At 41.1% G+C, this 27,500-nt stretch overlaps 1 protein-coding gene across 5 annotated transcripts in view; it reads right to left on the bottom strand.

The window, feature by feature from the left end:
• Nucleotides 1–10,030: 10,030 nt before the first annotated feature.
• Nucleotides 10,031–27,500, bottom strand: part of GLRA2 (glycine receptor alpha 2) — a 195,573-nt gene continuing 178,103 nt past the window's right edge. The window contains exon 11 of one of the 5 annotated variants that reach the window (XM_027095763.1): nucleotides 10,031–10,425. In XM_027095763.1, the coding sequence (XP_026951564.1) occupies nucleotides 10,147–10,425 (279 nt within the window). In that variant the 3' untranslated portion in view covers nucleotides 10,031–10,146. The remainder of the gene's footprint in view (nucleotides 10,426–27,500) is intronic. The other 4 variants (XM_027095761.1, XM_027095760.1, XM_027095762.1 and 1 more) reach the window with 4 other exon arrangements.

A 27,500-nucleotide genomic window follows, 5' to 3' on the forward strand; every position in this document is an offset into this window, starting at 1 on the left:
TGGAGTATAATTGCTTTACAATGGTGTGTTACTTTCTGCTTTATAATAAAGTGAATCAGTTATACATATACATATGTTCTCATATCTCTTCCCTCTTGCATCTCCCTCCCAACCTCCCTATCCCACCCCTCTAAGCTGGTCACAAACCACCGAGCTGATCTCCCTGTGCTATGTGGCTGCTTCCCACTAGCTATCTGTTTTACATTTGGTAGTGTATATATGTCCATGCCACTCTCTCACTTTGTCCCAGCTTACCCTTCCCCCTCCCCATATCCTCAAGTCCATTCTCTAGTAGGTCTGTGTCTTTATTCCCGTCTTGGCCCTAGGTTCTTCATGACCATTTTTTTTTCTTAGATTCCATATATATGCGTTAGGATACGGTATTTGTTTTTCTCTTTCTGACTTACTATACTCTGTATGACAGACTCTAGGTCCATCCACCTCACTACAAATAACTCAATTTCGTTTCTTTTTATGGCTGAGTAATATTCCATTATATATAAGTGCCACATCTTCTTTATTGATTCATCTGTTAATGGACACTTAGGTTGCTTCCATGTCCTGGCTATTGTAAATAGAGCTGCAATGAATATTGTGGTACATGACTCTTTTTGAATTATGGTTTTCTCAGGGTATATGCCCAGTAGTGGGATTGCTGGGTTATATGGTAGTTCTGTTTTAAGTTTTTTAAGGAACCTCCATAATGTTCTCCATAGTGGCTGTATCAGTTTACATTCCCACCAACAGCGCAAGAGGGTTCCCTTATCTCCACACCCTCTCCAGCATTTATTGTTTCTAGATTTTTTGATGATGGCCATTCTGACCGGTGTGAGATGATATCTCATTGTAGTTTTGGTTTGCATTTCTCTAATGATTAATGATGTTGAGCATTGTTTCATGTGTCTGTTGGCAATCTGTATATCTTCTGTGGAGAAATGTCTGCTTAGGTCTTCTGCCCATTTTTGGATTGGGTTGTTTCTTTTTCTGATATTGAGCTGCATGACCAGCTTGTAAATTTTAGAGATTAATCGTTTGTCAGTTGCTTCATTTGCAAGTATTTTCCCCCATTCTGCGGGTTGTCTTTTCGTCTTGTTTATGGTTACCTTTGCTATGCAAAAGCTTGTAAGTTTCATTAGGTCCCATTTGTTTATTTTTGTTTTTATTTCCATTTCTCTAGGAGGTGGGTCAAAAAGGATATTGCTGTGATTTATGTCATTGAGTGTTCTGCCTATGTTTTCCTCTAAGAGTTTGATAGTGTCTGGCCTTACATTTAGGTCTTTAATCCATTTTGAGTTTATTTTTGTGTATGGTGTTAGGGAGTGATCTAATTTCATACTTTTACATGTACCTGTCCGGTTTTCCCAGCACCACTTATTGAAGAGGCTGTCTTCTCCACTGTACATTCCTGCCTCCTTTATCAAAGATAAAGTGACCATATGTGTGTGGGTTTATCTCTGGGCTTTCTATCCTGTTCCATTGATCTATCTTTCTGTTTTTGTGCCAGTACCATACTGTCTTGATTACTGTAGCTTTGTAGTATAGTCTGAAGTCAGGGAGCCGATTCCTCCAGCTCCGTTTTTCTTTCTCAAGATTGCTTTGGCTATTCGGGGTCTTTTGTGTTTCCATACAAATTGTGAATTTTTTTGTTCTAGTTCTGTGAAAAATGCCAGTGGCAGTTTGATAGGGATTGCATTGAATCTGTAGATTGCTTTGGGTAGTAGAGTCATTTTCACAATGTTGATTCTTCCAATCCAAGAACATGGTATATCTCTCCAACTATTTGTATCATCTTTAATTTCATCAGTGTCTTATAGTTTTCTGCATACAAGTCTTTTGTCTCCTTAGGCAGGTTTATTCCTAGATATTTTATTCTTTTTGTTGCAATGGTAAATGGGAGTGTTTCCTTAAGTTAACTTAAGGATTTTTCATCATTAGTGTATAGGAATGCTAGAGATTTCAGTGCATTAGTTTTGTATCCTACTACTTGACCAAATTCATTGATTAGCTCTAGTAGTTTTCTGGTAGCATCTTTAGGATTCTCTATGTATAGTATCATGTCATCTGCAAACAGTGACAGCTTTACTTCTTCTTTTCCAATTTGGATTCCTTTTATTTCTTTTTCTTCTCTGACTGATGTGGCTAAAACTTCCAAAACTATGTTGAATAATAGTGGTGAGCGTGGGAAACCTTGTCTTCTTCCTGATCTTAGTGGAAATGGTTGCAGTTTTTCACCACTGAGTACGATGTTGGCTGTGGGTTTGTCACATATGGCCTTTATTATGTTGAGGAAAGTTCCCTCTATGCCTACTTTCTGCAGGGTTTTTATCATAAATGGGTATTGAATTTTGTCGAAAGCTTTCTCTGCATCCATTGAGATAATCATATGGTTTTTCTCCTTCAATTTGTTAATATGGGGTATCACATTGATGGATTTGCGTATATTGAAGAATCCTTGCATTCCTGGGATAAACCACACTTGATCATGGTGTATGATCCTTTTAATGTGCTGTTAGATTCTGTTTGCTAGTATTTTGTTGAGGATTTTTGCATCTATGTTCATCAGTGATATTGGCCTGTAGTTTTCTTTCTTTGTGACATCTTTGTCTGGTTTTAGAATCAGGGTGATGGTGGCCTTGTAGAATGCGTTTGGGAGTGTTCCTCCCTCTGCTATATTTTGGAAGAGTTTGAGAAGGATAGGTGTTAGCTCGTCTCTAAATGTTTGATAGAATTCACCTGTGAAGCCATCTGGTCCTGGACTTTTGTTTGTTGGAAGATTTTTAATCACAGTTTCAATTTCAGTGCTTCTGATTGGTCTGTTCATATTTTCTATTTCTTCCTGGTTCGGTCTCGGCAGGTTGTACATTTCTAAGAATTTGTCCATTTCTTCCAGGTTGTCCATTTTATTGGCACAGAGTTGCCTGTAGTAATCTCTCATGATCCTTTGTATTTCTGCAGTGTCAGTTGTCACTTCTCCTTTTTCATTTCTAATTCTATTGATTTGAGTCTTCTCCCTTTTTTTCTTGATGAGTCTGGCTAATGGTTTATCAATTTTGTTTATCTTCTCAAAGAACCAGCTTTTAGTTTTATCGATCTTTGCTATCGTTTCCTTCATTTCTTTTTCATTTATTTCTTATCTGATCTTTATGGTTTCTTCTGCTAACTTTGGGGTTGTTTTGTCCCTCTTTCTCTAATTGCTTTAGGTGTAAGTTTAGGTTGTTTATTTGAGATGTTTCCTGTTTCTTAAGGTAGGATTGTATTGCTATAAACTTCCCTCTTAGAACTGCTTTTGCTGCATCCCATAGGTTTTGGGTCATCGTGTTTTCGTTGTCATTTGTTTCAAGGTATTTTTTTATTTCCTCTTTGATTTCTTCAGTGATTACTTCATTATTAACTAGTGTATTGTTTACTCTCCATGTGTTTGTATTTTTTACAGATCTTTTCCTGTAATTGATATCTCGTCTCATAGCATTGTGGTTGGAAAAGATACTTGATACGATTTCAATTTTCTTAAATTTAACAAGGCTTGATTTTTGATCCAAGATATGATCTATCCTGGAGAATGTTCCATGAGCATTGGAGAAGAATGTGTATTCTATTGTTTTGGGATAGAATGTCCTATAAATATCAATTAAGTCCATCTTGTTTAATGTATCATTTAAAGCTTGTGTTTCCTTATTTAGTTTCATTTTGGATGATCTGTCCATTGGTGAAAGTGGGGTGTTAAAGTCCCCTACCATCATTGTGCTACTGTCGATTTCCCCTTTTATGGCTGTTAGTATTTGCCTTATGTATTGAGGTGCTCCTATGTTGTGTGCATAAATATTTACAATTGTTATATCTTCTTCTTGGATCGATCCCTTGATCATTACGTAGTGTCCTTCTTTGTCTCTTGTAATAATCTTTGTTTTAAAGTCTATTTTGTCTGATGTGAGAATTGCTACTCCAGCTTTCTTTTGATTTCCATTTGCATGGAATATCTTTTTCCATCCCCTTACTTTCAGTCTGTATGTGTCCCTAGGTCTGAAGTGGGTCTCTTGTAGACAGCCTATATACGGGTCTTGTTTTTGTACCCATTCAGCCAGCCTGTGTCTTTTGGTGGGAGCATTTAATCCATTTACATTTAAGGTAATTATCGATATGTATGTTCCTTTCCCATTTTCTTAATTGTTTTGGGTTTGCTATTGTAGGTCTTTTCCTTCTGTTGTGTTTCCTGCCTAGAGAAGTTCCTTTAGCATTTGTTGTAAAGCTGATTTGGTGGTGCTGAATTCTCTTAGCTTTTGCTTGTCTGTAAAGGTTTTAATTTCTCCATCAAATCTGACTGAGATCCTTGCTGGATAGAGTAATCTTGGTTGTAGGTTTTTCTCCTTCAACACTTTAAATATGTCCTGCCAGTCCCTTCTGGCTTGCAGAGTTTCTGCTGAAAGATCAGCTGTTAACCTTATGGGGATTCCCTTGTGTGTTATTTGTTGTTTTTCCCTTGCTGCTTTTAATATTTTTTCTTTGTATTTAATTTTTGATAGTTTGATTAATATGTGTCTTTGCATGTTTCCCCTTGGAGTTATCCTGTATGGGACTCTCTGTGCTTCCTGGACTTGATTAACTATTTCCTTTCCCATATTAAGGAAGTTTTCAACTATAATCTCTTCAAATATTTTCTCAGTCCCTTTCTTTTTCTCTTCTTCTTCTGGGACCCCTATAATTCGAATGTTGGTGCGTTTAATGTTGTCCCTGAGGTCTCTGAGACTGTCTTCAATTCTCTTCATTCTTTTTTCTTTATTCTGCTCTGCGGTAGTTATTTCCACTATTTTATCTTCCAGGTCACTTATCCGTTCTTCTGCCTCAGTTATTCTGCTATTGATCCCTTCCAGAGAGTTTTAAATTTCATTTATTGTGTTGTTCATCACTGTTTGTTTGCTCTTTAGTTCTTGTAGGTCCTTGTTAAACGTTTCTTGTATTTTCTCTATTCTGTTTCCAAGATTTTGCATCATCTTTACTATCATTATTCTGAATTCTTTTTCAGGTAGACTGCCTGTTTCCTCTTCATTTGTTAGGTCTGGTGGGTTTTTGCCTTGCTCTTTTATCTGCTGTGTGTTTCTCTGTCTTCTCATTTTGCCTAACTTACTGTGTTTGGGGTCTCCTTTTCGCAGCCTGCAGGTTCGTACTTCCCGTTGTTTTTGGTATCTGTCCCTAGTGAGTAAGCTTGGTTCAGTGGGTTGTGTAGGCTTCGTGGTGGAGGGGACTAGTGCCTGTCTGTGTTCTGGTGGATGAGGTTGGATATTGTCTTTCTGGTGGGCAGATCCACATCTGGTGTTGTGTTTTGGGGTGTCTGTGGCCTTATTATGATTTTAGGCAGCATCTCTGCTAATGGATGAGGTTGTGCTCCTGTCTTGCTAGTTGTTTGGCACAGGGTGTCCAGCACTGTAGCTTGCTGGTCATTGAGTGAAGCTGGGTCTTGGCATTGAGATGGAGATCTCTGGGAGGTTTTTGCTGTTCGATATTACGTGGAGCTGGGAGGTCTCTTGTGGACCAGTGTCCTGAACTTGGCTCTCCCACCTCAGAGGCACAGCCCTGATGCCTGGCTGGAGCACCAAGAGCCTTTCATCCACACAGCTCAGAATAAAATGGAGAACAAATAGAAAGGAAGGGAGGGAGGGAGGGAGGAAGGAAGGAAGGAAAGAAAGAAAGAAAGAAAGAAAGAAAGGCAGGAAGGAAGAAGATAAAATAAAATAAAGTAAAATAAAATAAAGTTATTAAAATAAAAGATCATTATTAAGAAAAAATTTTTAAAAAGTAACAAAAATAACCCCCCAAAAAACCCTGGACAGAACCCTAGGACAAATGGTAAAAGCAAAGCTATACAGACAGAATCACACACAGAAGTATACGCATACACACTCACAAAAAGAGAAAAAGGGAAAAAAATATATGTATCGTTGTTCCCAAAGTCCACCTCCTCAATTTGGGATGATTCGTTGCTATTCAAGTATTCCATAGATGCAGGGTACATCAAGTTGATTGTGGAGATGTAATCCGCTGCTCCTGAGGCTGCTGGGATAGAGTTCCCATTCTCTTCTTTGTTTGCCCGGCTGCCGGGGTTCAGCTTTGGATTTGCCCTGCCTTTGGGTCTTAGCATTGAGACAGAGATATGTAGGAGAGTTCTCGCCGATTGATATTACATGGGGCCGGGAGGTCTCTGTGGTACAATGTCCTGAACTCGCCTTTCCTACCTTAGAGGTTCAGTCCTGACACCCGGCCGGAACACCAAGACGCTGTCAGTAACACGGCTCAGAAGAAAAGGGAGAATAAAAGAAAGAAAGAAAAATAAAATAAAATAAAGTTATTAAAATTTTAAAAAATTATTAATGTAAAAAATTTTAAAAGGAAAAAAAAGAAGAGAGCAACTCAACCAATAAACCAAATCCACTAATGATAACACGTGCTAAAAACTATACTAACATAAACATAAAAATCAGAAACTAGTCAGTTGCATACAGCAAATCCCCCAAAGTCCACTGCCTCAATTTTCAGATGGTTCGTTTTCTATTCAGGTATTCCATAGATGTGGGGTACCTAAGTTGACTGTGGGGATTTAATCCACTGCTCCTGAGGCTTCACAGAGAAATTTCCCTTTCTCTTCTTTGTTCGCACGGCTCCTGGGGTTCAGCTTTGGTTTTGGCCCTGCCTCTGCATGTAGGTCACCGTCGGGCGTCTGTTCTTCACCCAGATAGGAGGGGGTCGAAGGAGAGGCTGATTAGCGGGCTCTGGTTCACTCAGGCCCGGGGGGGAGGGAGGGTTACGGATGCGGGGCGAGCTTGCGGCGGCAGAGGCCGGCGTGACATTGCACCAGCCTGAGGCGCACCATGCGTTCTCCCTGGGAAGTTGTCCCTGGATACTGGGACCCTGGCAGTGGTGGGCTGCACAGGCTCCCAGGAGGGGAGGTGTGGAGAGTGACCTGTGCTCGCATACAGGCTTCTTGGTGGCGGCAGCAGCAGCCTTAGCGTCTCATGCCCATCTCTGGGGTCCGTGCTGATAGCTGCGGCTCGCGCCCATCTCTGGAGCTTGTTTACGCGGTGCTCGGAATCCCCTCTCCTCGCACACCAGGAAACAAAGAGGGAAGAAAAAGTCTCATGCCTCTTTGGCAGCTCCAGACTTTTCCCCGGACTCCCTCCCGGCTAGCCGTGGCGCACTAGCCCGCTGCAGGCTGTGTTCACGCCGCCAACCCCAGTCCTCTCCCTGCGCTCCGACCGAAGCCCGAGCCTCAGCTCCCAGCCCCGCCCACCCCGGCGGATGAGCAGACAAGCCTCTCGGACTGGTGAGTGCCAGTCGGCACCGATCCTCTGTGCCGGAATCTCTCCGCTTTGCTCTCCGCACCCCTGTTGCTGCGCTCTCCTCCGCGGCTCCAAAGCTCCCCACCCCTCCACCACCCGCAGTCTCCGCCCACGAAGGGGCTTCTAGTGTGTGGAAACCTTTCCTCCTTCACAGCTCCCTCCCACCGGTGCAGGTCCCGTCCCTATTCTTTTGTCTCTCTTTATTCTTTTTTCTTTTGCCCTACCCAGGTACGTGGGGAGTTTCTTCCCTTTTGGGAGGTCTGAGGTCTTCTGCCAGCGTTCAGTAGGTGTTCTGTAGGAGCTGTTCCATGTGTAGATGTTGTTCTGATGTATTTGTGGAGAGGAAGGTGAACTCCGCGTCTTACTCTTCCGCCATCTTGAAGCTCCTCCTCTAGAGGTGAATATTAAAAAAAATTTTCTAATGTGGGGACCACACCCTGCCTCCGAAAATTATATGGTATACACTTCGATTAGACATGATCGTTTAGCTTAGGATTTTCCCCCAAGGTGCCGCCCATCCCACCATATGTAGCATCGGGGCTCTTCCTAGGACATTTATGGGGTCAGGCCTATCTTTGGGAGGCATTTTAGCCTTACTTTTAGAGGAAGAGAATTGAGACCAAAGTCTTTGCCTTATTTATTTGGAAAGAAGCGAGCAATAAGATAGAAATAGTGTTTTAGGAAAGAGGCACAAAGCATGGCACTAATCTTGCCAAAGCTAGGAATTGTGTAGCTTCTTGCCTAGTGTAGTGCAATTCATAATAATAATAATTTTATTATTATCTGTTAGTTATTGAGAATTTACGATATGTTAGACACCAAGCTCATGGCTTTCCTTGCATTTTTCTCGGTTCATCCTCTTAAAACTCTATGAAATAGGAGCTACTCAGAAAAATCAGGTAACTTATCCAAGATAGCCCTGTTGATAGGTGGCCGAGCTAGTCTTTCTATCTCCAAAATTCATGTGTTTAGCCATTCTGTGATATTCTTCTCTATGGAAATGATTCAATATTTGAATTGGTTTAAAAGGGTATAAACATCAACTTAGGAATCCACGTCTTCCTGAAAATTTTATGAAGGATACCCTTAGTTAAGGAAAATCTACAAGGGCTCAGGTGAGTTACCGCTATTTCACTGGGGTTCTCAGAATTGTTTTTCATCATAGAACTCCATTCCTGACAAGACTAGGATGGATAGGTGGACAGATTGGTCTTTTAAATTGCTTTTCCCTTTGGTATTTTACGATTACGCAGTGCCCTTGGAACTTTTCCATATCTCATATGAAGTATCCAGTATTAGATTCTGCTCGCAATGACTACTAATACTTCCATGTCTCCATTTCCCTGTTTCTACAATGAGAATAATGTACTTTTTTCTTTCTTCATGGGGATACTATAAGCTACTCTTATATTACAATAAAAATATAATAGCTATGTAAATGCTTCAAGTTTATGAGGAAGACCAGAAACAAAAATCCAAGTTACCATTGTCATCTAAATTATTTACATTGTAATGCAAAAATGGAAAGACTCATAGCTTCTGTGGCACACTTAGCTTTATTGAAATTGAACAAATATTTTTAATAACCCCTTTTACAGCACATGTAAAATTTAATTTTTTCATTATATTTTTTACAGGTTGTCTTTTATCTGAGTAAGCAAAAATACGTCTTTTTTTTTTTTTTTTCTTACTTAAAACATGTAGCCAGGATTCAAACCACGTAGCTCTGGTACCAAAAAGGCAACAGGTTATGAAAATCACAGTACAATTTTAAAATTCTTTAAGTTAGTTAAGGATATTTCCAACAATATTCACTTGGATTGACAGTAGAAATCATGGGTCAGTTGACATTAGGACTAATAGTTACACCTACAATGAGAGCAGAAATGGGAAGTTCAAGCTAATATGAGCTACACCGTTCAGGACACATCATCTCTGTGGCTGAGAGGCTGCGACGGCTAAGTCACACTTGAGTACTTAATTGCACGTAAATATAGCCAAAGTGAAAAAAAATGTAGTGTGCTAACTTGGATCTAAAAGAAAATGGGCATTTATTTTTAAGAGGACATACGGTCAAATCAATTTCACAATACACAATTCAAATCCCCAAATTACATCTAGGAAAGAAAAAGAGTATTAAAATGCACACCTACACGGACAGTAAAGTATAAATTTGTTCTTTGTGATTGGTATTTATTTTTTGTTGTCGTTTTCTCGATAAGTAGAAATTATTTATGACCCACAAAAGGATTCCTCAGGTGAAGCACTAATTACGGACATCGTAAAGAACGTAGCTCAGCAGGCTTGTTTTAAAAACGAGGCAGCATTTTCCTGAAAAAGTTTGGTCCTCAACTCACTCTAGGCTAGTCACGGTGGTCAGATGGTAAGCATTTTCCTTTTGTGTGTGTGTGCGCACGCATGTGTGTGCACGCACACGTGTGTGTTTAAGCTGTATTTTCAGTACCAGAATTAGCCAAAACCAAACCAAACCAAACTGAACCAAAAGGCAAATAGCCCTCAAGTACTTGACTTTGCATATCATGTCTATTTAATGCATCATCGGAAAGAGCAGTGCTAAAGACTGTGAAGGGAATTATGCTCACGTGATTCTGCAACACCGTAATTTTGTGCAAACATTTTCCTTCATTGCCCGGATAACTTATCTTTTTTCATGTAGGTGCCAGGAAACCCGCCCCCATGATCCTCCCTCCCCCCTCCCCCAGTCTTCTCCTCTGTCAAAGTGATGTAAAGACAATTTCACTGTGTATTTACAAGCACAACAGTTAGGCAAGAAGGTCCCAGGGTCTGAAGAGCACATCTATTTCTTGTGGACATCTTCATGCCGAATGATCTTGTATGTGATCCAGTAAAAGACGTTGAAAATGAGGAAGGCCAATGGGAAGGCAGCTCGAGAAATCGTGTCAATCCTTTTTGCCCGGTCTACAAACTTCTTCTTGATGGCATCTGCATCTTTGGGGGGCTGTGGGAGCTGGCTGGCAGGTGTGGCCTTGACAGCCGTTCCATCTTTCACTTGAAGGCAGTGACCCATCCCGTAACCACTGAAATTAAAACGACTTTCACGAGTAACATCTTCTTCCTGGAAGAATAAAGACAGGGAAAGCACAGATAGGTTGTCAGTCAAATCAGATGGAAGGTGCTTAAAATTCGTCAGAAGTAAAAGGATAAATCGCAGTTAACTGGTCGTGTGGAAGGCTTTCGGAATGGGGAGTTGTCTTTCAGGTTCAACTCAATTATTCATGGAACAGATACAGTTCATTAACTTTTCTGGCTGAGAAATGAAGTGTAAGAATAATGACTCCGTGGTCATTTTAATTAATTAACAAACAGAAATACCTACACTATACTCAGCACTGACTGACGTTCCCAAATTCTAGTTTATTGATCCACAGCTTTGAATAGACTGTTCACTCACTCACTCACTCACTCATTCATTCACCCATTCTTTCATTCAACAAAGCATTTACTGAATCTCTGCCCTGTACCTGGCCCTGAGCCAGGGACTTCTAGTATTGTGGCTCATTCATAGCCCAGTCCCTTCCATTAACATTGGCTTTAATGTTTGTGTTAGATCTAAGATTAACCCCTTAAATGTATAACTTTTCCTCTCCAGCCCTCTAGTTCATCTCAGTTATATAGCAGAGATTAAATATTCAGTGTTTGGAGTTGAATATTTCTACCATGGTTAGTTTTTCTAGTGTCAACTTTTTACATTGATTCTTTGGCTATTCATATCTACCATATGAACATACGTCGTTTTAGCTGATGTCAGTGGTTTTTTTGTGTTATTTCTACCTGAATTAGATAAAAGACTGAAAAACTGTAACCTTATGGTGAAGAGCAAATACCCTACATAGAGACAAATGTATGGAATTTGGGTGCGTGGTTGGGTTGAAAAGATGGGATTGAAATGACCTGCTTAATAAAAATCTAGTTCTAAATAGTCATTGATTGAATCATCATCTTCTGCAGCTAGATTACTGTTTTCTACAATACTGTGCCACCCCTTTGAAACACCAAAGACACTGCACTCTTTATCTTGCTAGAGAAGAATATTATATTAATTAATTTGGTTATATTTTTCCAAAAGACAGTAAAATTTGGTATTAATTTTATTTCATCAATGTTTATTGCATGTTAGTTGTGCCTTCACACATATAAAAGATATACTGAATGAAGGACTTTTAAAAATTTTATTGGAGTATAGTTGGTTTACAACATTGTGTTAGTTTCAGGTGTACAGCAAAGTGATTCAGTTATATGTATATTATCTATATATCTATATTCTTTTTCAGATTCTTTTCCCTTATAGGTTATTACAAGATATTGAGTAGAGTTTCCTGTGCTCTACAGTAGGTCCTTGTTGGTTCTCTATCTTATATGTAGTACTGTGTGTATCTGTTAATCCTATCCTCCTGATTCAACCCCCCCGCCCGCCACGTTTCCCCTTTGGTGACCGTAAGTTTGTTTTTGAAATCTGTGAGTCTGGTTCTGTTTTATAAATAAGTTCACTTGTATCATTTGAATGAAGGACTTTTAACATAATATTAATGTGAGATAGCCCAACTGTAATCCAAATGGTACAGCAAGGACAAATTTAGGTCAGGAAAATCAGGCCAAAGCTCTTCTAATAAAATAACTGTAAAACTACTCCTTTATAAAACCATCTTCCCAGTACTTTTATGTATATGAGATTGTCCTGCACAAGTTGGTTCAGGATACTCTGTCTCATTTGTTAACAAAATGTAATAAGGATTTTTCATTCAACAATTAACTGTTGAGTGTTGAGTCTATGGCGAGCATTTTGCTAGATGCTGGGAGACAGTTGATGAAGTTGGACAAGAGCCCTACCTGCATGGAGCTTTCAGAACCCAGTGGAAGTGGCCAACCTAAAGGCATTCTCATATAGGGAAGCTGGCTAAGAAAACCCAGCCAGACATTAGAATACTTCCATGTACTCAGCTCTGTAAGCTCTATAATGAAGACTTCAACTGGACTCAGATTCAAAGAGTAAATCTGGTTTCTTTGTCTAAAATGGGAATGATATATTTTATGGGTGCAAAACTTTCAAATACGTGAAATAGTTAAAAATGTGGACTAAGCAGATATATTAATCATTACAGTGTCGTTGGAAGACTTATTAGCAAGAATGTTGGAAGAGTTATTAGCAAGAATGGAAGCACACAGGTCACTAGGAGGAGGGGACTTGTTAGTCACATGGGTTATAAGCAGTCTTATTCTTCCTGCCTATTACTAACTGGTAATTAGATCTTAACCAGTGTGTGAGAGAAGTAGAAACGGTGTGATTTGGTTTAGTTAGAAGATCCAGACTAGGAATTTGGCTACTTGGGTTCTAGGCCTGGCTCCACAGGTTATAAGCTGTGCTGATCTGAGGCAAGATATTTATTCTTTCAAGGGCTCGGAGACCTCATGCCAAACCGTTGAGTCTGGACGAGGTCTGTGGGTCTCAGCTTTGGCTGCTAGGGAAGCTGTACAAGTATATGTATGCTTGCCTCTCCTCCCAGCCTCTTCCAGATCAACTGAATCAGAACCTCTGGGAATGAGAGCTGAGAATCCATATTTTTTTAAAAATCCAGTGACTCTAATGCAAAAGGTTGGAAACCAGTGGCCTAGATCAGCTCTAATGTCCAGCTCTAACCTAGTCTGTGTTATTAAGTCTAATATAACTTTTCAAGTGGAAACAATCCCTCAAAATACATTTCCCCTTATCTGCCTAAATTTACTGTGCTGTTTTTCCTTTCCATATCTGTAGCATCTTACAAATTGCTGTTCTCACCTCTATAAACACTTAGAAAGTCATGAATAAGTGTATAGTTCACTGCCTGAGTGAGATAAGATTCTTTTAAATTTCCTGGGTCCCTGAAGAAATAGAAAGAGTAGTTGGCTAGTAACCTGTTTTTAGCACATGAAACAAAAGGAAACCTAAATACACACATCCATGTTTCTTTTCAGACTGACTCATTCATTTAATTTCTGTGGTCTTTCTTCACATACTGTGAATGGACAGCTGAAGAGATTAACTCATTCATTAACTAGCAGAAGCAGAAGAGAATGATACCAGGTTAGGTTATTATTATGTCGTACATTGCCGTGCAAACTGTGGGCGCTTAATAAACGTTTGTTGAATAATGAACAAAGGGAATTTTAAGAGAGTTTCTCTCTGCTTGAAAATACTTTCACCATTCATTCAACAGTATTTCAAATTATGCTTCTGAGCATAGTTACAACTAATTAAATCAATTCTTTAAAATTCTCTACCACAAAAATAAATCTGTCACAGGTAGAATTTATCCATTTAATTTTTCATGTGCAGGAGATATGAATGCTAGTTTAAGGGTCTTCTTATTTACCATTATGATTCATTCAATGCATTTTAAATATAGAACCTTAAATTACCCACATCAAAGGGTATGGTCTTGATTCAGAAAACATAATTGCAACCAATTTGAATTTTTGTGTTATAATGAATGACTAATTGCCTTTGTAGCAGGTTCAGAATAAAAACGTTATGGTAATGTGGCAAGATTCCTATATGAGGGCAAAGTGGAGATGAGCTTGAGTCATGGATAAACTGAAGCTAAAATAGAGAACAATCTGTAGGCACAGATTAGTTGAATGTATTCACAGGGACAGTCGGTGTAATCCTCTCAGTGAGGAAAGAATTGCAGGCATATATTCTCCATTTCTTCTAATTAGCCAGAAAACCAATTACTTAATTGTTGCTACTGACCTGCCACCTTCAGTATCTTTGAGCAGTAAATACTTCTAGCTCACTCTGTTTTGTTTTTCACTGATTAAATTCCCACAGAAAATGAATCATCCAGCTGAAGTTTCAGTACATGCAATTTCTATATCCCGCTTTGATAAAATCTCCTTAAACCCTGTCTGCTGTAAGTAGGAAGCACTGCCATGGTGCTATGCAATTCATTGGACACTTATCATCTTATTTTATCTTATCCATCAGTTTTACTTATTGTAAAATTCACCCATTCCTGTGTTTGGAATAACTCTTGTCTGGATGTGAAACTGAACCTAAAGCTCACCAGAATTGCATCGTACTGAATTGTTTAAGCAAATAATTTCAATATAATTAAAGAATATAGGATTTATACAATGAAAGATTTCAGTGGGACCCATATTTCCAATTTTTCTTTTATGTCCTAGAAAGGAGGAAATAAAAGGACTCCTATAAACTGGGGTAGGGGAAAACTCTTTCCATCCCATTTCTCACCCAGATTCTTTGATTGAATCTTTGCCCTTCTACTGGAATAGGAAATGGCCCAGTTGGAACTGAAGTTTGCAGTGAGCTTCAGTCAATGCAAGGACATTATGGAGTCTCCAGCCCTCCTTAGGAAACAGTGTGAGTCCAAACACAAGTAGGTTTTTACCAAAAAAGTCCCCTGAGCAAATGAAGGCTGGGTGATGCTTAATGGTAGCCCTGCTTGGGCTTCCTAGCCTTGGGGAGGAGGGATGGCCTTGAGAAATTCTCAATTCTTTTTTTTTTTTTTGCGGTGCGCGGGCCTCTCACTGTTGTGGCCTCTCCCATTGCGGAACACAGGCTCCGGACGCACAGACTCAGCGGCCATGGCTCATGGGCCTAGCCGCTACACGGCATGTGGGATCTTCCCGGACCGGGGCAAGAACCCGTGTCCCCTGCATCGGCAGGCGGACTCTCAACCACTGCGCCACCAGGGAAGCCCTGAAATTCTCAATTTTTATGGCCTCAGTTTTCTCCTCTGTATCATGGGGGCTTGGGAGTAGATATGAATAATAAATAGATATCATGTATTGATTATAATTATATACCATGCACTTAAAACCACAGTCAGTCCTATCACCAAACCATCCCTACAAATCACATGGTTTCAGAGGAAATTGAGACGGAGAGAAGTTATGTGGCTTCCTGAAGTTATATTGCTAATAAATGTTGAAGCTGAAATTCAAATCAGGTCTGTCAGATCTCCAAACTGTCTGATTCCAAAGACTCTGGAAGTCTTTGGTTTTTATGAATTTGTCCCTAGCAAGCCCCAAATGGCTTCCATTCAAGATTATGGAAGAAGAATCCCACTGAAATTTGTAGAACAACAGATCTGAAATAAAGTAAACCAAATATAACCCCTTGTTGCTTAATGGCATGTGGTGAAATAAATTAAAACTGTCACAGTGTCATTTTGGGGAAGACAGTGAATAGCATTTTTTCCAAAAGAAAAGCAAATCAGTGGATCATCTCTTTTTCAGTGCAGAATATCATTATGATTGATTTTTGAAGAAGAATGAACTGCTGGTGTTCATTTCTTGAGTGCTTGTCATTTATGTATTCATAATTCCAACAACTGATTCCTTGAGCACCTATTATGTGCCAGGTGTGTGGTGAGGGTACAGCAGTGAACAAGGAGATGAAGTCTCTTCTTTTTTGAAGTTTACATTCTAGTGGGGAAAACAGTAAGAAGTAGAGTAATTATGTGACACACACACAACTACATATTTATACATATATACAGATAAGACACCCCACACATTTGCACATACACAAACACACACACACACACACAGATAATGATGGAGGCTTTGAAGGAAAACAATCAAGGTAAGACCCTTAAGAGAGATGAGTGACAGAGAAGTGGATGTTTTAGATTGAGTGGTCAGAAAAGTCCCAAGGACATGCCAGGCACTGTGCCATTTGGCAGGAATCCAGTGGCGAGCAAGACAGATCAGACTCTTGCCTTCACGTGGTTCCCAACCTTGAGGTGAAGACAAACATTCATGGAAGCATCACATGAGCACGGAATTACTAGCTATGATAAGGGCTCTGAAGGGAAATTATAGGGTGTTAGGAGAACGTATTAACGGGGGTCCCGGTCTAATCTGGCTGATAGTAGAAGCTTTTCCCTGGGGAAGTGATGTTTCGTTAGAGATCTGAAAAATGAGAGGCATTAAAGAGGGCACAGCAGAGTTGGGAGATGTCTGAGATAGGAAGATTTGCTGCAATTGAGAGATGGTAGGATGGCTCGTGGAATGCAGAAGGAAAGTGGGGTGAGACACAGTTTCAGAAAAGACCAGGGGCTGGATCACATAGGACCCTGCAAACCGTGCTGTCGGTTTGGAGCTTTATATTAAGAACCAAGGGAAGGAAAAGATGAATAAGACCTTGGGTTTGGGGGGGGTCATACAGAACCAAATACAGAATTATATGAGAGAGATTCTTGAGACAGGTACAAAGGTTTATCGGAGCTCAGGTGAGCTGAAGCCTTTAGAGTTGGTGAGGGTATGGACGGTAATGCTGCTGAGATATACAAGGCAACATGCAAATCACCTATGATCCCCCTAACCTGAAAAAGACTCTGTAGCTACTTATTGGTGTTTAGAACTCATTTCCAACTTTCTTTTTTTATTATTATTTAAAATTTTTGCTTCCCAGTCATGTTAAAGAATAGGTAGACAGGGACTCTGGATTATGATAGCTGATTTCCACTAATGTCTTTACTCACCAAAGGATAAGCTCCTAGGAGTGTGCCCACCTCATCTCTGTAGTCCTCTTCCCTGGCACAATGCTGGGCCTATGAGTTATTCAAAACCCGTGCTTGGCAAGATCCTCTTGATTCTGAGAAAAGTCTCAGAAAGGACATGCTTCCTGGGGAAAGGGAGGGGGCAGCGATTGTCTCCCAGCTGATTTCCCTTTCTTTGACACTTGCAGCCCTTTCTGCGGCCTCTGGATCAGTCTTGCCCGAAGAACTTCCATTCTATCCCTTTCACTGCAGACTCACTAGCCTTGGCATTGTAGAGGAGCAGAGGAAACACTGGGATAGAATCTAAAAGGCTCAGATTGAATTCCCTCAGTCCCTCAACATTTTTGCTCTTCTATTTCCTCTTTAAAATGAAGAGATTAGCCATTTGGCCATTTTCTTAGTTTGAGTATAGGACTATAATGCTGGCTAGTATATTGCCTTGATACTAATCTCTAGCTGGTTGATATGTTTAAGACATTCTTCCCAACTGCAGACTAGACAGTATGCAAGTAAGGATCTTAAAGCCTTCTTCCTCCTGCTGCTCTCATGCCTTTGCTAGGGTTGGCCTTGTGGGCATGCATACTGTGCCCTCACTCGCCCCATTGCTTAGAAGGGTACTATACTTGGTTTAACGCTTTGCTCTAGCCATCTTGAAATTCATAATGATTTTTGAACAAGCACCCCACGTTTTCATTTTGCACTGGGTCCCACAGATTTTGAAGCCAGCCCTGCTTTCTGCTCCAGTGGAACTAAGGGAATGCCATTGGCCCATTGCTTTCATTCCTGGCTTAATACTTTTCAAGGGTTTCTCATCTCCTTAATGACCACTCCTAAGCTCCTTTGTGACATTCAAGGACCACCTATGTCCTGTCTTATACCTGCTTCTCTCATGGGGTTTCATGGTCTTTGGCTTTATTCTTTGCATAGAATACTCCTCACCTCTCTTCACTTGGCGAGCTCCTGCATGTCCTTCAAAGCTCTACTCATCCCATTCAGAGTGCCTTTTCTCTACCCCTGAGCCTGGGCCTTGGGTTTCTCCTCAGCTCCTGTAGCACTGGGTCGCATGCCTCCATAACGGAACCTGCTGTCATCATAGTTTACATGTCAGCCTCTTTTATGTGACCTTCAAGTGGAAGGACCCACTTTTGCATATCTTGATCGCCCCAGTACCTAGAACAATATTTGGCTAAAGCTGCCTGTGTTGAATATTATATATAAGGTAAATGCTTCTTAAATGAATGTTGGAAAAAAGTCTTCTGTGATATGAAAAATGATTTCCTAGCTTATTTATTTTATGGTTTATTTTTGCATATTGAACTTATATAAAGTTAGGGCAAACCTAAGCTCAGCAGTGCCACTCAAGAAGTGAGGTATTTATGATCTATATTTGAAACACTGTCCATTTTGTTTGGCCCAGTGTTAAGCTGGTGAGCAGCCCAGAGAGTGTGAAAATATGTAAGACCCATCTTATTAACAATCGTAGCAAAAAATACATGCTTCTTTGCAAAAAAAATAAATAGAAGAGACAAAGACTCCAGAATACAGAGAAATAGTTTTTCATTTATGCATCTATTTGCAAATCAAAATAATAAAGCTAGGTAAATGAAAAGCCAGTATGTATTATATACTTGCAAGTATTTCACCAAATAAATGAGACCTTATCAGTTATTACCCATAGCAAAGACTAAGGAGTATTTGCATAATATTAAGGGTATTTGAATTCATATGCCATCCATTTGGGTTTGGTGAAGAGAGTAAAATTCCTATAAATCTATGGTCATCACCAAATATCAGTTTTAAGTCTTGAAATTTTAATTATTGGAACATTTTTCTTCACAAATCTCTTAAAACACATGAATACCTGCACTATGGTGCTGTGCACAATGTACACAAAATCATTACACAAAAGATCTTTCACGAAATCTCTTTCATTGCCTCAATCACACGTTATTTTTACAAGCCTCTCTGTGTATATAAAAAGAAAAAAGCGGGCTTCCCTGGTGGCGCAGTGGTTGAGAGTCCACCTGCTGATGCAGGGGACACGGGTTCGTGCCCCGGTTCGGGAGGATCCCACATGCCACGGAGCGGCTGGGCCCGTGAGCCATGGCCGCTGAGCCTGCGCGTCCGGAGCCTGTGCTCCGCAACGGGAGAGGCCGCAACAGTGAGAGGCCCGCGTACCGCAAAAAAAAAAAAAAAAAGAAAAAGAAAAAAGCCAGCAAGGTTTCTTATTCGGGCCAAAGCTCACCTCCAATAACAGGCGGAAGATATGCGGGCAAGAGAGGACAAACAGAACTCAGCTGTGGTGTGAGCTGGGGTTCCAAAACTGCTGTTGCCCCAGCCCGCAAATGCCTTGCAGGGCTTGGGCCATTGGGAATTGAGCTGGGCTAAGACTCCTAGTTATCCATGAAAACCCATCTTTCTCTCTCCTTCCACTGGTGGGTCTTTCTTGAGCTCCAAGTTGCTTAACTATGGCACTGTTGACATTTGGGACCAGGTACTTATTTTTGTGGTAGGGAACTACGCTGTATATTTTAGGGTATTTAGCAGCGTCCCTGGCCTCTACCCACTAGAAGCAAGTAACACACACTTCCCCCACAGTCGTGACCATGAAAAGTGTCTCCAGACATTGCCAGATGTCTCTCGCCCGTACTTAAGAAGCCCTGCTTTAGCTGCTCACCCACGTGCGCCTGGGGAGGCTGTATTTTCTAGCGTCCCCTGCACCTGTGTGGGACCATGCGACACATCTAGTACCAGGAAGTCTAACCAGCTCAATCTGCAAACCAGAATCTAGGCACCTCTTACCAGAGCCTCCACTCCGTGCTGAGCTGAGCTACCTGACAGTGGCGTATCGGAACCATTTCCACCAGAATTATAGTGATCACCTTCTACCTAATCCCCTGGCTTCTAGACCCTCCCTCCCAACAAGAAGGTCTCTTCTCAATCCAGCAACTAGAGGGATCCTGTTAAAATGTGAGTCAGGTCAGATCTTCATGAGCTCGAACCTCCAGCGGCTCTCACCTCAGTAAAGTCCAAGTCCTTGTGATGTCCCCCCTTTACCTCTCAGAGCCCAGCTCTTGCTGCTTTCCCTCTAGCCCAGGTGTCAGCAAACACTTTCTGTAAAGGGCCAGGTAGGAAATATCTTAGACATCATGGGCCATCCTGAAGTATAGGTCCCTTTAATGCGTATTTTGAATCTAATTTCCTAAAGTGAACTATGTACTTCACTCTATTTTGGACCACACCTCACCTGCAGCACCCTATTTTTTAATAGACTGGAAGTAATTATCTAAAAATAATTGTTTGATTTTTGGCTCAAAATCTGTAAAGCAGAAATGTTTTCACTTAATGTCAGCTGCAGTCTTAGAGAGTAGTTCAGAAATCAGTTACATGGTTGTGATATTTCGATGCCCAGAGGGAAGCAGTGCCTTGCAGATGGAAATTCTTTCCTAGTAGTCCTTGTCAAATCTGGTCTGGCCAGAATGCTCAGAAGACACACTAAATTCTAAGAAGCGTGAAGGTGAACACCTTCCATCTGGAGTATGAGCTGTTCGATGATTAGCGTAGTCTGCCATCTGTTCAGGGTACAAACAAAGTGAATGTTGAGACTGTCTACACAGTGCAGACTGGAGGGGACAGGTGGTCAGAGGGTGAGCCCACTGCCGAACTAAAAGGCGTAAGAGCGGCAGCAGCAGCGCGTCACGTCAGGCATTCACTTGCTTTCTAACGTGGATGGCTGTGACTGCCAACTTCTTCAGACCATGATCATGCTTTGATCTCTATATATAACATACACACTTGGTGTCAAAAAGTGGTTACTGTGTGAGATGATCTGTTGCTCACCTGGCACTTCCAGTCCTGTAGACGTGCCTGCCTACGGCTGGGAAGAACTACATTTTCCAGAATTCCCTCCTTGATTAGTTCCAGGTGTGGGTTTGCCGGTGAGAGGAATTTGGGAGATTTGGAAGGTAGAAGGGAAGGAGAAGCCATTATTTTGGGGAGTCTCTGGGAGGCAGATGCGGCTGCTCTGTTACAGACCTTTCTGGGGGCTCCCATTTTATGATTCCACTTTGGAGGCCAGATATGGTAGCTTCTCAGATTTTCCTGTCCATACCTGCTTTTCCCCCCAGAGCTTCAGCTTAAAGTTCTGTGCTCTGACTATAGCCTTCCAGACCTTCCTTCCCCCAGTTACTCTCATATTTATATAAACCGTAATTTCTATAAGAAACGCCTTATCCTAGTAGTGTGTGTAGTGTCTCTGTTTTCCTGACTAAACCCATCCAGATACAGATACACAGGTAATCCAGGCTTACAAGTACAAAACAGCATCTTGATGCAAGTTACTGTAGTTTTCTTCAATTAAGACTTATTGAGCATCATAATGTACCAAGCATTAGAAAGAAATAAGGGCACAAAAGACAGAGCCCTGCCCTTGAAGTCAGTGTGGGATTGGCGGAGGGGGCCTAGAACATGTGGACCAGTGGCTCTCGACCAAGAGTGATTTTGCCCCCAGGGGACATGGGGCAACGTCTGGAGACATTTTGGGTTGTCACAATGGGGCAGAGGGTGCTATTGGCAACTAGTCGGCAGAGGCCAGGACACTGCTAAACATCCTACAATACGCAGGACGGCACCCCACAGCAAAGCGTGGATTATCTAGCTTCAGATGTCAATAATGCTGAGGTTGGGAAACCCTGATACAGACAGATGACTCCAGTATAATGTGATATCTGCTATGATAAAGGAATGTACAGGCCACGGGATACTATGGAAGAGGTGATGTTAGGCTAGAGTCATTAAAGGAAAGTTAGATGGTACTTTTTTCTGTAATAATACCATGGAATGCACTGCTTCTGGAAGAATACATGAATATTACAGATATGTTGCAGAAAAGCGAATGTAAAGGCAGCCTCGTTTGGTTCACTGAGCCTGCTTTTTAGTGCAACTATAGAGCAGCTCAAGGACACTTGTCTGTGCCATTTGGCCAGGTGTTAGTATCTTTTAATCTTCCTGTATCTTAATCAGGGAGCATTTGTTACAAAGGACAGAAACCTGCTCATGACAGCTTAAATGGGGGAATTTCTTTAGGAAATTACTATAAAAATATTGTAAGAACATCTCTTGAGTCACCAAGGGTAGAGAAGCAGTGCCCTGTAAGGGTAAGAAGGCTGGGTTCTAGATCCAGAACTCCTGGTGTCCAGTCTTGTCTCTGTCACTAACCAGTGTGGGAGCTGGATAAGTCACTCAGATCTCTACGTGCCTCAGTCTCCTCTGCAGTAAAAAAAGAGAACAACGGCGTCTTCCTTTTAGGGATTTTGAAAGGGTTCAGTGAGCTAATGCACACTGAGGGCTTGTATCAGTGCCGGTATATAGTATGTACTCAGTAAATGTTAGCAACGATGATGATATTGATGGTGGTGTAAGCAGGGCTACCAGTCCAGGGACTCCAATAAGGAAGTCAGCAAACGAGATTATTCACCATCTCTCAGGGCTGTGATTCTCCCCCATTTCTGCTTTTCTCCTTTCAGCTTCCTTTACTTGTGCATATTTCAACTGGGCCACCCCAACCTCAACCCTATGGGAACCTTTTCAACTCAGGTCCTTACTACCATTAGAGCTTACTAATTAGAGCACTCTTCATTCAAATTCTTGAAAGAGAATGTCACTGATATCCCAGTTTATGGACTGTTGTACTTGAGTCATCGGATAGGAAAAAGGGTAGGAGATACAAACAGGACAGCTTGAGTGCAGGGTAGGGGGCAAGGGAACCCTTCCAGGGTGCTGAGTGTTCCTGAAAGCCCACCACACGAGGAACCATAGAAGGAACAAGAGAGGCTGGCCTTGAAAACAGATAAGCGTGGCTCATATAACAGGTGTTTTCAGAAGAGGGAAGAGCATCTGTACTAATGATTCCAAGGTTGCTGATCAAAAACAATTGGTTGACGTTACAGGGAGACAGAATTCAACTCAACATGCGAAAGAACTTTAAACAACTCTGCCTGAACGTGGAGCACAACATCTTGGAAGGTAACGAATTCCTTGTTGCTGGAGATATTCAAGTGTTTGATCATTTCTTGGAGATGTTTGCTATTGATGTAACATGCGGGTTAGTGGCCAAGATAACCATTTATGTACTTTCTAATTGTGGGAGTCTCTGGTTGGGTATGAAAATTGGTAAGGTAAGAAGTCCAGGAGGGAAAACCAAATTGAAGGTGCTGACCCAAGTGAAGGAAAGATGTATTTAGTAAGCTGTGCCCTGCTATGACCCTCCTTGACCTCCTGGAAGTTTCTGATCACTTTGATCCCATTTTGAGAAATCCTGCTCTAATGTGAGCAACCCACAGCAACAGTTTGGTTCAGGTGTATTTTCTCTTTTGATTATTTTTGACTCGCACACTATTTTATGTCCTCATTTCTAAGGGTTTCATTTAAGCAGCAAGTCCCTTGCTGCTGTTATAATGTTGAAGAAGATTCTAATATAGAATATATAAAATATATAATACAGAATAATTTTAAAAACCACAAATAGTAATGTGCAACCTCATATTATGTAAACTAGGCACAGAATGGATGTATTTTTAGAGGTCTACACAACATGTTTGTGGAGGCCTGTCTTTATGATAGCCACTTTTGACAGCCTAGAGGCTCCACGCCATAATAGTACCCTTCCAAATAGCCACTTCTTTCTTTCTCCTCTTCTCTCCCACTGCTCAGTTTCTGCTGAAAGGAGCTCAGAGGGAGAGGAGTAGATGCTGTTGGCTGTCAAAGGTTGGCGAGCTGTTCATTTCTGCAGGGAGCTCAATAAACTCAAGAACTGAGAACTCAGTCCACAGGATTGGATCTATATTTGGTCTTGCCCTTGATCCCTTCCTCCCAACTTTGAAAAGATAGGTTAACATCATGATGAAGTCACCCAGGTGTGACTTGGAGAAGGCTTAGGAGGGTTGACAGAGGGGCAGTGAGGCGTATCCTGAGGAAAGAGACGTCCCCGGGCCATTACTTCATTGCTTTCTGCAGTTGCAGAACAAACACGTTTTCTCCAGGTGAAAAACTATAAACCTGCTTTCTCTGGCCGATCGTTATTTCTTTTGGAATTTGAATGATCCTGATAAGCTAGGTCTTCTCTGTTGAGTGTGGCTGGACTGTAGGTTCTGTTTTAAAGTTAACAGCAGACGAACACTGTAAACCATGAGGAGGCACTTTTCCTGTTGCTTCTTCCAAGGACATTGAGAGCAGCAAAGTGAACCAGAAGCACAACCTGTGCTCCATCCTTCTGGATTATCATTTAGTTCTGCAGATCATCTATGCCCCAGCTCTCTTCTACCTTCCCTGCAACCACTTGTTCACTAGTACTTCAACTATAGCTTCTTATAGGCAACTCTTGCAAAAAAAAAAATTAGGAAAAGGAAAATGGGAAAGAATGGAAGGGTTTTTTTTTGTTTTCCTTTTCCTTTTTCTTTTCGTTTTTCTTTTTATCTGTACTGCATTTCCAAGATCTCCCCTCCTCTCTGCTTCATTACTATGGTTACCAGATTTAAGATTTCAGACAGAAAGTTGTCTGCAGGCCCAGAGGGAAGATTGATTGCAATAAACCCAGAAGACAGAGATTGGGCACAATTCGAAAATAATACCGGGATCTGTTGATCTAATTGTCAACCAGTCGAGTTTCTAATTAAGAGAGTGTGCGTGAAGGTATGTAGCACAGGACGTGTGCTAGGCCCTGCCACTTCCTACCGAGCCCTAGACTCTACATGTATACAGCTTTTGTTTGATTTTAGCAATAAGGTAGCAGTAAATGCTTCCAAGTCCTCTAGAGCTTCACAGGAGAAGCAACTTTCTGTTACAAGAAATAAGCTTCAGTGGTCAAGGATTCCGAATTCACTTTTCTGGTTATCCATGAACTGATCATTTGCCTCCGGAATAAACATGCAGATCCTGCTGGCACAGATTGCCAGCCCCTTTATAATCAGGCCGTAACAGACTGTTCGAGTTTCATTTTCCATCATTTCTCATGACATAACGTATGCTTTAGAAACTCTGTTCTCTCAGTGGCCCAAACTTTTCTACATTTCTAGGCCTTTCCATGTCCTGTTCTTCGTGTCTAGCGATTCTCTTTGACTTGTCTGCCTGCTGAATGACAAGTCAACCTTCCGTCCTTAGCTCAGCTCTGTGTAGCAGTAGCCATGCCCTTTTCCTATCCTCTCCTAAATGCTTGCCTTTATTAGGTTGGAGTTGAATACTATAGTTATGAGTCTCTTGTGCACTAAACAGTGGGCGATGAAATTAGTCAAAATAATACATAGGGTCGTTTTCAAGAGTCAGAGGACATTGTACATGAGCGTGAGGAGATACGTTTACATCAAGGGCTCTATTATACTAATCCAGGTAGCTGTCCATCCCTTTCCCCACAGATTTGTTGTGTGTTGGGCTAGAAGTCAGATGCCAGCGGGCTGGATCCTTAGGAAGACACAGCTCTGTATGTTTAACTGCCTCGTATAAGAAATGGCATGACTTCTGATGACTTAGTGCTGGCTGGTTTCCCACCTTCAGGCCACTGAGCTATGAGCCCCGAGTAGAAACCCACAATTCATTCAACATTTCTCAGGTACCTAGTATGTACCAGACAATGTGACAGGCTCTTCAGATTGAAAGATGAGTAATAGCCTTTGCTGGTTAGATTTCTGATGACATTTTCCTGCAGGTTTTTTTTTTTAAAACAGACGAAGGGAAGAGAAAGGAAATATTTGATGAGTGTTGGCTGTGTGCAAGGCACCGTGGTTCACATGCATAATCTTGCTTCCTCTTAATAGTAACCCCGTGACAAAGGGTTTATTAGACCCTTTTTACAGATGAAGAAACTAAGACCCAGAGTATAAGACCACGGCTCCACATCACTCAGCAGATATAGTACCAGCCAGGATTTTAATTCAGCCAGCTGGACACCTGGCCAAAGCTCATTTCACTATGCCATGATTGTCTCCTATCTCTTTGTTTTTATGATTTTAAGAGAAGAGGTGTATATTTTTAAACAGGACAGGAATTCTATGGCAGAATTATTCTAGAAAAGTGTGCTATAATGAAACATGTTGAGGGGATATTTGGCTGGTACGAAAAAATCTGGCTTTATGAAAGAGATTTTTATAAGTTTTTTTTCATCAATCTATCCTCAAAGACTGGAAGTGTGAAAGAGCGTTTGTTGATACTGTGATGAATTAAGTCATCTACGGTCTGGCAGCCAGGAACTGGCTGTCTGTACGACATTTAGCAAACCTCAGAAACTCCCTATGGAGATACCACAGCCAAACTCTCTTAATTCGAAGCATTTTGTTCTTTCCAGAAGTCGTATGACTATTTAGAACAACTGTTTTACTATCATACAGGCGTGCGCAGTTCAATCCTGTTCACCACAGTGAAACTCCTCACCCTGGCATGGATTCTATTGGATGGCATTTCACATGGTCTCCTCCTCACTCGTGTGAACACAGAGCTTAGAGAGGGCGCCTTCTCAGTTATGGGAAAAGGTGTTGTGTAGGTTCCCGTTTGGCTCTCAGTACCAGGTGATAATCCTAGGCCACTGAATAGCTAGAGCTGCTCTTCTTAGGAAAAACAAAACCAACTGACAATAAGCAACACACGATTAAATTATTCTGTATGACTGAAATCTTTCATAATTAAAAATAAATAAAATTACTGAAAAAGAGAGCAGTCATAGTGATGAACTTAGCATTCCTCATCACATGAAAATTAATTTTATTTAGTGCCTTGGGGCATTTTCCTATGCCTTAATAGCGTGCCTTATTTTAGACTGTGCATACTGCAATATGTGTACATTAAAAAAATGGACTGTTTTGCAAGATGTTCTAGAGCAGCATTTCTCAAGCTTCAATGTGCTTGTGAATCCCCTGGCGAACCCTGTTATAATGCAGATTCTGATGCAGTAGGTCTGGGGTGGGGCCTGAGAGTCTGCATCTCTAACCCGCTCCAGGTGATGCCTGTGCTGCTGGTCAACAGGTGCATTTTAAGAAGCAAGGATCTAGCAAAGTAGTTCTCAAACTTGGCTACACCTTGGAATCAGCTGGTAAAGATTTAAAAAAAAAATCAAGATGTTTTGATTCCCACCCCCCCACAAAGATTGCCTTAATTGGTCTGGGGTGTGGTCTGGGCATGTGGAAATCTTCAAAAACTCCCAGGTGACTATACTGTGTAGCCAGGATTGAGAACCTTGCTCTACTGCATTATCTTGTCTCTAGAAAATGTGAGGACTCATTTCTGATGTGACTTTTGTTGCTCTTGAATAAATCCAACAGCAGACAGAGTGAAATGAAGTGGGAACATTCAATAACTTAACCTCCTCATGTTTACACTTGTGTCAACTTCTTGAAAAGCAATTAAATTATATGCCCAACAAAGTTCATACTCTTGTTACCAGGACAAAGAACCATATTTTGGATCCCCTTTTTTTACTATCTGGTATAAATAGAAGCTTATATAGAATAAAAAGCTAACTTACTAAAGAGGAAATTCCTAATTAAAAGGTTTTTCTGGCTCTTCTTTTGGGTTGTATCAGTTCTAATTATTTACTCCTCACCTGAGTAGTTTCTTTGTAAGCAGATTGTAATTATGAAGCTAA

Source organism: Aethalodelphis obliquidens, unplaced genomic scaffold (assembly GCF_003676395.1).
Source record: "Aethalodelphis obliquidens isolate GAN/ISIS:26980383/991018 unplaced genomic scaffold, ASM367639v1 scaffold94, whole genome shotgun sequence".
NCBI classification, from domain to species: Eukaryota; Metazoa; Chordata; class Mammalia; order Artiodactyla; family Delphinidae; genus Aethalodelphis; species Aethalodelphis obliquidens.